Raw genomic sequence first — 12,875 nt, forward strand, 5'->3', positions numbered from 1 at the left:
TATATATATTTCAGTATAAAGATAATTCTTTTAACGTATTAAGAGGTAGATTTTACAAAATGATGTAAATATACTTTAAGGCACTTTATTCATTCATAAGCAATTGTTTGTTACAGAAAACGACAAAAAATTATAACAACATATTTTTTGATTGCTAGAAATCTGTTTTAGTTCAACAAAGCGATGGAATATTATATTTCAGTTTTCCATTGATAAGATTTGAGCAATTGAATTATTTATAGATGTCTAGTATTTGTTTCTTCTAAATTTAAAACAAAATAAAATACAAAGAGATGAATAGGTTAAATCAAAAGCTGGTCAGGAGGTTGAGATTCTAGCGCTTTCTAAAAAGTGTCCAATATAAAAATTACATTAATCTATTACTTTCATTAAGGTTTTACCGGATGGTTTATACATACAACAAGAAGGAAAGATCACAGTTTAATTGTCTTGAAATACCTTTCAAAATACATAAAACAAAAACACGGTCAATTCTTTGGTATTCTGAGTATCTCAATAAATATTTTAACATATATCGTCTAATACAAAACATGTATATTTTGTACATTGTCAATTAGTTGTTTCAAGATATCTTGGGAAAATTCAGAACATTTAATGAGTTTGCATACTTTTTTTTCGAATTTCTGAATGATTCGCTGAGAATTATTTTCTGCGTTATAAAAACAATCATATTTCTTCTAATGTCATCTCAGGAGTATACATGCATTTATCAATTTTAAGAATTTTGAAAATATAATTTAAAGATCTTCGTAAATCAATTTATCAACACAGAAAATGTTAAAAAAAATATAAAATCTTTTTTCAATATATATGATATACTATGATAACTTTTACTGCAAACTTTGTTTCTGACCATGTATTACTATTGGATGTTCAAACTTTTGTTCATAAAACTGGACAATATTTGAATAAATATAGAGATACTATCGTTATAATTAGCAAGGCATCTGCACATGCAAGCACCACTCTATTAAGAGCACAAAATTAATGATCCGGAGCATGTCAAGCAAACAATAGCACCGTGAAAAGACCAGCCTGTCCCCTCGACGAGACTATTTATTTATTCATTTTCCAGATAACAGTAAGCTTATCGAGTGAATATCTTATCGGACCTAGGAATAAAGGAAAACACAAGTTTCAAAGAGAAAGTAGCTCTGAATACACGTAGTTTGATCATTCGTTCTGCAGAGTAAATCGCATGTACATCAGTGTATGATATCATACACACGGACCATTGTTATGTCGGTCTTTATTTCACTACAGTTTCCTTCCTATTCCTATGACGATCTTTGTTCTATCTAAATAAGGTCTCCTTCCTTTTGATATAAAGCATACTCTTGCACATTGTATTTATTGGGGTAACCTGATTTTGTAGCTTACAGACAGCTGATAGCTGAACAAGAGGAAAAGAAACAAATGGAACATATACAGTTAATCCTAAATCAATTAAGGAAGGCTGATATGCAGTTAATCCTCAGTAGATATTATAAGTACTTATTACCAAATCCTGATGTACATTTCATATAAAAAGCTATTATTTTAATTAACTGAAGAGGTAGTTATATTAAACTTAACAGTCTTGGTTATTGAACTTTTTTAAATATCTATGTCACATGCAAAGATTAGACCGTAATTTATGAAACAACTTTTTATCCACGGACAAAAATGATTTTTTTTTTAATTTAGAATTAATATGATGTAAATAGTAGAAAACTTTTCTTGTAAAATTGAGTGCATAACACCCGCCTCTTTGAGAGGAGTGCGGGGGGTATTTCTTCCCTAATACCGATCTCTTGGTCTTGCTGATGTGGAAATCTGCATTATTACCCTTGTTGTATAACAATTTGTGGGAACTGTAAGCGGTATGAATCTGTATTAAGTTCATTTCTGGTGTCTTAAATGTCGTGCCTCATTAAGATACAAATAATTCTCCTAAACACTCCGACAGGTTATAAATCTTGCTCAATAACCAGTTTTGAGAATCATATATCAAATTTAAATGCCACTTTCTCATTGAAATATTTTGAAATGCGGGCCGAGGGTATTTCAAGCTCCACTGTTGTATTCTTCTAATTTTGACACGAGGTCAATTTGATTTCGTAACGATGGTCAGTTTGAGTCCTTCGGTATTCTCTGGGTTGGTGGAAATGTATTGATGAATGAGTTGACCAGCGCCACTGTGATAATTAGAAATCTGCCTGTCAGACGCCCTGCTTCTCTTTCCTATGAACCTATAATTATCCCAGTCTGTTAATGTGTCTACAATCGCCGGTTATCGGGTAGCTGATCATTAAAGGTGTCAAATGTTAACAAACTTAATTACTGATTGCTGGAAAGCGAGCTTGTGAGCAGGTAAATTAACAGACTCGTACAAATTGACTTTCTGCGGAACATTGGTAAATGGGATATGTTTTCGGTCTCAGATGCGTTGTACATAATGATGTCGATAATTAGTTGGCATTGCCTATGCTCTTCACACACTTTGACGAATTATATGCACGATGAGTACAGAATTTTTCTTTAAGCATTGAAAGAATTTCAAATGAAAGATGTTATAAAATATTTTAAGTTATCCAATTTGCTTCCGACCGATTTCTGGAAATTGAGATCATAATTGGAATTCTTTACCCAAAAAATTCTTACTATGGCTAATGTTTACCTTGAAGGGTTCATTCTTGTTTATAACTTACAGTGAGGAATTAAAATTACTTTGTCATTTTCATTATTTTTTTATGTAAGGATTTTTCATGGATATTTGGCTTAACGTTGGTGTGAATTTCCATTATTATGAAATATAGGTTCTGGCCCCCTAATTCTTATAATATCAGAATCGTGGCTTCTAGAGGATCTCAAACTTAAAGCATAATTTGAAGAAAATACTTTTTTTTTCAAATTAAAATGATATAATTAGGATACTACACAAAACTACATCGAGATCAAATGGATTAAAAACCTGCTGTGAAAATTGCGCAAAGTCAACCATTCTGCGTTTTCCTTGAATAGATAAAGCATAAAGTTATCTATTCTGAGTCTCCCTTGAATGGATAAAGCATAAAGTTGTCTGAGTTTTCCTTGAATGGATAATGCATAAAGTTATCTATTCTGAGTTTTCCTTGAATAAATAAACCATAACGTTAACCATTCTGAATCTTCATTGAATGTATAAAGCATAGTCATCTATACTGTGTTTCCCTTGAATCGATAGATAAAGGCATCTGTTCTAAGTTTATCTTAAATGTATAAAGCATAAAGTCATCTATTCTGAGTTTTCATTGAATTTGTAAAGCATAACGTTATCTATTCTGAGTGAGTTTTCATTGAATATAAAGCATAAAGTCATCTATTCTGGGTTTTCCTTGAATAAATAAAACATAACATTAACCATTCTGAGTTTTCCTTGAATGTGTAAAGCATAAAGTCATTTATTCTGAGTTTTCATTGAATGAATAAAGCAAGAAGTCAACAGTTTTGAGTTTTTCCTTGAAAGATAAAACATAAAGTCATCTATTCTGAGTTTCCCTATTCTAAGTTTTTCTTGATGAATAAAGCAAAAAGTTATCTATTCTGAGTTTTCCTTGAATAGATAAAACATAGTCATCAATTCGGAGTTTTCTTTGAATACATAAAACATAGTCATCTATTCTGAGTTTTCATTGAATGAATAAAGCAAGAAGTCAACAGTTCTGAGTTTCAGTTGAATAAAGCATAAAGTTTTTCCTTCAACTATAAAGCATAATGTCATCTATTCTTAGTTTTCATTGAATGAATAAAGCATAAAGTCATCTATTCTGAGTTTCCCTATTCTAATTTTTTCTTGATTAATAGAGCATAAAGTCATAAATTCTGAGTTTCCCTTAAATAGATAAAACATAAAGTCATAAATTCTGAGTTTCCCTTAAATAGATAAAACATAAAGTCATAAATTCTGAGTTTCCCTTGAATAGATAAAACAAAAAGTCATCTATTCTGTATTTCCCTTGAATGGATAAAGCATAAAGTCATCTATTCTGAGTTTTTCTTGAATAAATAAACCATAACGTTAACCATTTTGAGTCTTAATTGAATGTATAAAGCATAAACTCATCTATACTGTGTTTCCCTTGAATCGACAAAGCATAAAAGCATCTGTTCTAAATTTTCCTTGAATGGATGAAGTATAAAGTCATCTATTCTGAGTTTCCATTGAATGTTTAAAGCATAAAGTCATCTATTTTTTGTATTCCATGAATGAATAAAGCATAACCTTAACCATTTTGAGTTTTCTTTGATTGTATAAAGCATAAAATTATCTATTCTGCGTTTTCCTTGAATGAATAAAGCATAAAGTTGTCTGATTTTTTCTTGAACGGATTAAGATAAGTCATCTATTCTGAATTTTCCTTGAATGAATAAAGCATGAAGTCAGCAGTTCTGAGTTTTTTCCTTGAACCGATAAAGCATAAAGTCATCTATTCTGAGTTTTATTGAATAAATAAATCATAACTTTGACACTCTGAGTTTTCATTGAATGTGTAAAGCATAAAGTCATCTATTCTGAGTTTTCCTTGCATAAATAAATCATAACTTTGACCATTCTGAGTTTTCATTGAATGAATAAAGCAAAATGTCAACAGTTCTGAGTTCTTTCCTTGAATAGTTAAAGCATAAAGTCATCTATTCTTTGTTTTCCATGAATGAATAAAGCATTAACCTTAACCATTTTGAGTTTTCATTGATTGTATAACGCATAAAGTTATCTATTCTGAGTTTTCCTTGAATAAAGCATAAAGTCAGAAGTCATCTATTCTAAGTTTTTCTTGATGAATAGAGCATAAAATTATCTATTCTGAGCTTCCCTTGAATGGATAAAACAGAATATCATCTATTCTAAGTTTTCCTTGAATAAATAAACCATAACTTTAACCATTCTGAGTTTTCCTTGAATGGATAAAGCATAAGGTGATACATTGTACATCAAGTGCAGCTGCACAGAGGACGCCAAATAGAAATTTTCTCTCCTTTTGTATTTTTTTTTCTGTTTGTGTAAAATATAATATCTGAGTGTCAAACAGAATTGTTTGTCTGAATAAATTTTCTATCCAAATCATCCGGAAATTGAATATTTAAGGATGCTGTCATCCTCTATTTCATTACGGGTGGCAGAGAGGTAATTTTAATGACTTTAAACTTTGATGCAACGAGGATAACAGATAATAATTAGCCAATAAAATCTGACGCTGAAACAGATAGGGTTGGCTAAGCGGGTGGGTCTGAGGACAGTGATGTCTCTATGAAATAAACCACAGGGAAGGATTAATCTTGGGGGTTTTCTTTATTGGTGCTAGGGGTATCAACTTCAATATCCAACTGAGGCTATAAAGTCGGAATAAAATCTTCATCGTGTCCTTTATTTGTTATAGAAGAGGAATGGATCGTATTCTCTTCTGTTAAATGCCACACTGCTGCAAAAAATATAAAGCAAAACACAAAAGAATAGGAAACATCGTACCTTTTAATGGAGGGTAGCAATGTCAGAAATTTAGTGCTTCAAATTTACATATAACATATTTTATAGCTTTCGTGTCGTCTCTTCGGCTCCAAAATCAAGTTATGTCCCGTCTATTTTATCTCTAGATTGTCCATAATTAAACATAGCGACTATATATGAAGTGAAAATTTAATCTGCTTTGTTGTCATTTAAAGGCAATTAAAATTTGACGATTAAGTTACTTCCCATGCCATGATGATGCAAATAATAATATCTGAATGCAGATAGGATACCATATGTCAAGATACCTGCGAAATATACGATCGCCATGAAGAATGGCGTAATTGGTACAATAGTACCGGGAGCATATTACTCAAAACTAAGAGTACAGTCTATCTAAATTACGAAATCTTAAAAAATTGTATTTAAAACATATAATTTTCTCTAACACTGCCTTTTCACTGAATCTTCACTCTGAACACAGAGCACACTATATTTAAAAAAAAAAAAAAAGACACCGTTACTGGTTTTCATTTTGAATGAAATCAGAAAATACAGTTATTGAATAATTTGATTTTCTTCATTGCTTTGAAAATATATCAATGTAAAATGTTTCGTAGACTCGAAAATCTTAACGCAACTTATAATATGTCAAACAATATCAAATAAAGTACATTTATTCAGCAATTTTGAACATATATTTATACTGCATGTAGTATGCTAAGCAGAAACATCCATTATTTAATTTTCATGTTCATTTCTAAACAATTAAGAGTATCAATTCTCGAACACCTTCATACAAGTGAAATTACGTCTAATTCCTTGGTCAGTAAATGAATACGCCCTCATTTCACTGTTTTTGAATAAAAAATGAATCGAACAAACGGCATTAGGCAAATTTACCCTCCGAGCATTACAACCAGAGGCGATAAGGTGCATGCAGTAAAATAGAATCATATGACTAAATGTATTAATTCTAGATTGTAATTTAAGCGTTTTGGAGACTTAAATAGAATATATACAGAAAATCTATTTTAAGGAAAGACGTGTATTAGTGCTAACGCAAATGCTATTATGATTTTGTACTATCTGTCAAGTGGTGGCGTGCCACATTTTCGTATATCTCTAAACTTAATATTCTGTTATTGTTGTCGTTGTTGTTACAATGATACAGTTTTGTGGTAAAATTATTCATGTTATTAGAAGTAGTGTATAAGTTGTTATTATACTCGAACTTTCTAAAACAAAAAAAGCGCTCTCTCCGTGATTGGAAGGTTCAAGGTTCAAAACCCCGGCCGCGTCTGACCTAAGTCGACAAAAAATAGGTCGCAACTATTCTTTCGCCATGCGCTAGGCACTTTGAAGTGAAAGTCGCGGGTCTTTTGGATGAGACCTTATAAACCGAGGCCCCATGCCACGACAGGCGTTGGTACGATAAAGAACTCTCCTGGTTCTGAGTGCCGAGTATAGGTCTAAATTTGCAGCCGTTCGCCGGTATATGATGATATCATACAATTAATCAGTCTAAAGAAAGTTCCGGTATATTGTTAATATCCTGGTTTATCCGTCCTTACCTCACACTATATTCTTCCTCAAACTTACATTTAAACAGTGGCATATTTCTCCTTTGGAATATGAATGGAGGTTTTTTGTAGACGTTCAATAAGGTTTTCAAATTTCATTATCAAATCTAGGGCCAAATGGAGTGCATTGTTTGATTGATTAATCGATTAATGTTTAACGTCCCATTAGAAATTTTTTCACTCATTTAGAGACATTACCTGCTTTAGATGAATGCCACAAATTTTGACCTATGCAAGGCGCTAATGACGTAGCATTGATGTATTTTTATTGCGCCAACGCCTATCGTGACACAGGACCTCGGTTTTTAAGGTCTCATCCAATAGACCCGTGACTTTCACTTCTAGTGAAAACACTACTTATGTGCAACGTCTAAGGTTTGACGCTGTGCCAGGAACGAGAATCCAACCCGGAAAAACGAGGTTTTTCTATGGAAAAGAAACACTTGGTTCCAAGAACCCCTCATTTATTTAATGCAGTTGCCAGTCTATAGCTTCTGGAATATAATTGATGCTGTCCTGCAGAACACAAAATATCTAAGATTTCTTTTATTTTCAGCCTAGGGTCAATTGGGGATAGAAAAATGGTTCTTAGTGTTCCTCTCAAATTTTATCAAGTAGCCAAATCTTATTTTGGAATATGATTGGTAATGCCCTGTAGATGTGCAAAAAGGTTTAGAAATTTTCAACCTGGTGGCCATTAGGGAGCAGAAATATTTTTCCCCCAAAACATACTTGATTCCCAAAACTTCTCATTCTTTTTATACATGCAGTAGCCAGTTCATCTTTTGGAATATGAATTTTGGAATTTTCAATTTCACCTTATAGGACTATTTGAAGCCAAAAAAATCTTTTCTTAAAAACCATGTTACCAGAAGTCCTCTGACATTTTATTCAGTAGCCAAATCATCTTTTAGAACATAACTGGTGGTGTCCTGTAGATATGCAATAATTATAAGGTCTCGGAATTTTCTTTTTCATCCAAGAGGCCAATTGGAACCCAAAAAATTCATTTTTACAAAAAAACCTTCTTTCTAAATTATAAAATCCATTTTAAATATAATTTATTTTTCTTTAATTTCTTTAGTTTTAGACTGGTAATGAATTTATTGTATATTTATTACTAACATAAGAGGCCCATGTGCCACATGCTCACCTTAACATTTGAGGCTCCATTGGATACATGTATATTTATATACATTATGGAACAACTATCGGTGCTTCTTCACTTGTTACTCAGGTACAAAGGAGAGTAAAGGCAAAAAACGTGCAGGTATAATTGTCTTAGGATAGCATCAAGTCCCTGTTGTCGTTTGTAGTGGAAAATTTATATTTTTTTATCGTCATTTTTATAATCATTATTATTATTATTATAATTATTGTACTGCTGATGTTTATTTTGTGCTGATGTTATAATTCCTTTACTTCTAGAGGACAGTGTTTATATTTGCTATAAAATCTAATGGTACAAGTGTAATGAGCCGGTGTATCCTCTCCTTTCAACAACAATAAATGTTTATTTTTCTATGAAAAGTTATAATATTGACTTCTATACATGCAGCTATTGAAAGACAATGGAGTTCCCTTATATACTATTTCTCAGGCACATTGGGTTGCGTTTTCTAATGTGATTGGGTCACTATTTGTTGACAATCTTCTGTGTTTGAATACCTTTTATGTCAGAATTTAGGCGTTTTGTTTTTCTTAAAATGCAGGTTCATAATTCAAGTTTTTAGAAGCACGCACTTTCACTAATGCTATTGAATTAAAATCATGAAATTTTTGCTCATTTTCAGGGTGCCCAGAGCTTCTAAAAACATATCATTAATCCAGATGTGCATATGTTGTCGATAACACCCTTAAAATGCGTGAATCACTAAATCTGATATTTACAGAAGAAATCCCATAATATCTATATAATAACAACCTTGCCTGATAAGCTTCCTGACCTTTGACATTGTCAACCTCCATATCTCGGAATGGACGAAGCTCTATCTACCAGGGAATCACGATATCCAATCTTCAAAGGAACTACGTCATTGATTGTTGACTTTGAGCACAAAATGGTCTAAATCAAAAGTAAGTGTTTGCTTACTTCATATTGTCCCTTTTTGTCTAATCTTTTTATCGATTGGACAATGATATGCACTTCAGATGTAGGAGTTTATCAGACAAGTGCCATGGTTCTCCTGGTGAAAACCTCAGGTAGATTGTCACTACTTGAAGACTGTATCTCATTTAAAATTGAATAAAGAATACTGCATAAGTGCGCGGAAATCAGGTTTTTACCATCAAATTTTGTCATTTTCAAACATTTTTTATAAAAGGGTGAGTATATTTTACATATTTGATCTTATTTTCAAAATTGTTTCTTGCATGACAAAATCTTTACAAAGAATACAGCAAGCCACATGACAGAGACTCTGGCTTAAGTATTATATATCTTATTTTTGTGGAAAATGTGATTTCTTAATGTAATTATTCTGACAAAATTTGAATTTTTTTCTGACAATGATGCCGTATTTTGTTTTAATACTAGGTAGGATGTTCATTATAGTTTCTGGCTGGTTAAGGTTACACAGTTTTCTTGATTTTAAATCACAGTTTTAAAAAAAAAATCGTCACGTTTCCTTTCCAAGTATTAACATGTCCTTATGCACATGTAATAGTGTGACCTTAACGTATCACGATTCTCACCTGAGAATTATTTTATTCCTAGCCTTTCCTTGACCATGTTAACAGCGCTCTCGGTGGTGGCACTAGTGCTTTGTGGATCCACATTACAAGTATCAGGGGTGGATCCAGTCTCTACTGCCTGTGTTCTGCAATGTGATTTGACTTTTGGTGCAGTTAGTGAAGTGTCCGGCTGTGATTGCAATGCTTTAAGAGGTGAGACGATTTCAATCATATAAGTAGAAAAGATAGCAGGTGATTTTTTGAAATGATTATTCCTTACCCATTTTTCAACGGATGCAAAATGCACTGCCTCCATAAAAAATTAAAATCTGGAAAACGAAACAACTATGAAACTTAATGCTGTTAAAAGACAGAAATGCCCGCATTTAAGTGTTTCTGTTTAAATTTTCTTTCCTTCGTACCTAGCAAAGAAACCACACAAGATTTATTCTATAATTTACATATATATACATGCATCAATTTGTGCATAACAGGCACAATTTAGCATGTGTCCCACGGGCCTCTTTTGTTAGAATTTCACATAAAAAAAATTCATTTCCAGTCTGAAAATATATTTTGTGAAGTGTTTTGTTTTTTTTACTTAAAGTGTGACAAACACTACACCCCACCCCACCCCATCCCCACAATTGGTCCCTTGGATGAAAATAAAAATACCGAAGCCTTGATGCACATCTAAAGGATAATGCCAATCGTATCCATGATTTCGATAGAACGTGAGAGGAGTTCTTGGAACGTGGTTTTTTAGAACCCCCCCCCCCCATGAAATTCTGAAACCTTATTTCACATCTACAAAATAATCATATTCCAAACATAATGTGGCTCTGAGTAAAATGAAAGAGGGGATCTGGGAACATGGTTTTTGTTTGTGCCCCCAATGCATAGTCTATTTACAAATATTAATATTTATGCAATTTTAAAATTTTTACTCGAAAATGATATTTTTTCCGGCAAGATTTAGATGCATAATTTAAGTAATTTTGTAAACACATGTATGTTAACTACCCGTGTCAAGGATTACGATCCCTTGGCAAGCAAAATATCGTTTCACTGGTTTACGAGAAAGGGCATGTAAAGAGTAGGAAGAGGAACCAAAAAATATTCATAAATAAGAAAGAAGAAAAAAATTACTGCCAAATTGTGGCTGAAATACTGCAGACTCGGCCTTCAGCAATATATAATTAATCAATCAATTACATCTATGCATTATTTTTGTAATTAATCGAGTTCAAAATTACACATTAATGACATAAACAAAATATTTCGTGCAATATTTTACATCACCCGGTAAATTTTCCGGTTTATTATACAGATACAGTAACTTGGATTTTTTGCAATCCATTTCATTGTCACAAAAACATTATAACTTTGTATCATATATAACTTTTTTCATTTTCTAGAAATCAACAGTACTATCTCACAGTGGATGCATTAATTAATATAACAATATTTATTAATTTATATAATAATATAACAAATATAGTGCTAAATAACTAGTAAAATAGGTACAAATCGGCCATTTTGAAACAGACATGTCACAAAACTTTCTTGGGTGAAGGGGATTCAAGTTGCCACACGCTCTTTCAGGGTGGGAAAATTAAGAAATTATATTGGTGGTGTCATAAAAAATATAATTTCTCAAGAACCCTGGACAGTAATGTCAATACTTATTTGAATGCTTCCCTATATGGTGACGATTCAAGGTTATTCAAATATGACCCCCAAGGGATGGGTGGTCCTACAATCTGCAATGTACCAAAGTTTTACATAGTAATAAATATAGAGAAAAAAAATTAAAACCTTCGTCTCAAGAGCAACAGGGCTTGAATATCCATACTATATTATTTAAGTCTCCTCAGGAAGTCAAATTGAAATTTGTTCAAATCATGACCTCCAGAGACAGTGTGAGGCCAGAATAGGGGTTCAAATTTTTACACTGGGAAAAAATCTTTAAATATATCTTAATTTCAAGAACAACAGAGCCATTTTAAGTCATATTACTAATATTAAGTATATATCAGGTAGTGCAGAAATCGTGACCACTGGGTAGAGTGGGGCCACAATAAGAGATCAAAAGTTTTCCATGGTAATATATAGGAAATTAATTTAACAAAGTCTTTTTTTAAAGGGGGGGCACTAAATCCTCAAGATGCGAATATTCCCAGGTTGTGTGGATTGTTGTTTTCGAAATGATGATTCCTAGGGTCGTGTTGGTGTAAAATATGAGTAAAATTTAAATACAGAAGAAAAAATCTTAAATACATTTTCTTCTTAAGAACAGTAAGGCAATGTTAGTCATATTGATGTTGAAGCATCCTCGTATTGTGTGGTTTCAAGTTCGATTATATCATGACCCCTTGGGGATAGGGATGTACTACAATATGATGTTAAAAAAAAGGGCATGGGAATAAAGAGAGGAAGAATTTTTTTTAATCCTATGAAGAACAGCAGATTCAAGTGACAGATGAGAGTTCTGGCCCATGGGCCTCTTTTTTCATAATTCTTCGAACATCCTCGTTTGAAGTCAACATATCGCAAGTTATACGGTCGATACAATGACCTTGTCAGCAAATATAATCTATCATTAAAGTTGAATGCTGACTGAAGTTTTTCATACTAATTGTTAAGCCATTATTTACACACTGAATTGTCTACGGATTTATCCGTTTGCCCGATCATAACAAGGAGCACACGGCGGGTGTGACCGATCGACAGGGGATGCTTACTCCTCCGTGGCACCTGGTCCCACCTCTGATGTTTCTAGATTTGCTCTGCTCCCGATTTGTATTGTTTCAATGGTTTTTGAGCTTTCTTGGTTACTGTTCGTTATCGTCACATTTCATTCGAAGTAGCGGTGTAACTGACACATTTATTCTAACTATTAACAGCACAATTGGTGGTGCGGACCCACACACACACTGCTCATCCTCATCATCTAAACCACCACTTTACCACCACACCGACCATCACCACCACTCCGACTCCAGCTCTTAGAACCACCACCGACCTCTGTGATTTCCTCTGTGCCATCCAGCAGGGAGGGGACGCTTGTCATTGCTTAAAACCTGGTCTGCCAGGAAGAAAATGATATTCAATAAATTATTATAAGTTAA

General features: G+C 32.8%; 1 protein-coding gene across 2 annotated transcripts; it reads left to right on the forward strand.

Annotated features, from left to right (window-relative positions):
• Window positions 1-9,025: 9,025 nt before the first annotated feature.
• On the forward strand, window positions 9,026-12,875 carry LOC133191413 (uncharacterized). Of its 2 annotated transcripts, none has more exons than XM_061327167.1 (3): window positions 9,026-9,147; window positions 9,788-9,957; window positions 12,651-12,875. In XM_061327167.1, the coding sequence occupies exons 2-3, from the start codon at window positions 9,801-9,803 to the stop codon at window positions 12,848-12,850; spliced, it is 357 nt and encodes a 118-aa protein (XP_061183151.1). In that variant the 5' UTR covers window positions 9,026-9,147; window positions 9,788-9,800; the 3' UTR covers window positions 12,851-12,875. The 2 variants fall into 2 exon arrangements, with proteins under 2 accessions (XP_061183151.1, XP_061183150.1); XM_061327166.1 differs by lacking the exon at window positions 9,026-9,147 and adding an exon at window positions 9,197-9,396.

This window comes from Saccostrea echinata, unplaced genomic scaffold (genome assembly GCF_033153115.1).
Source record: "Saccostrea echinata isolate AGI-Se365-2 ecotype Australia unplaced genomic scaffold, CSIRO_AGI_Sech_v1 ptg000023l, whole genome shotgun sequence".
NCBI lineage: Eukaryota > Metazoa > Mollusca > Bivalvia > Ostreida > Ostreidae > Saccostrea > Saccostrea echinata.

What these genes read in the sequence shown, in the direction of transcription:
- LOC133191413 (XM_061327167.1), top strand. Translation starts at nt 9,801, where the DNA reads ATGTTAACAGCGCTCTCGGTGGTGGCACTAGTGCTTTGTGGATCCACA. An exon ending in TGATTGCAATGCTTTAAGAG is followed by an intron (nt 9,958 to 12,650) that starts GTGAGACGATTT and finishes AACTATTAACAG; the next exon opens with CACAATTGGTGGTGCGGACC.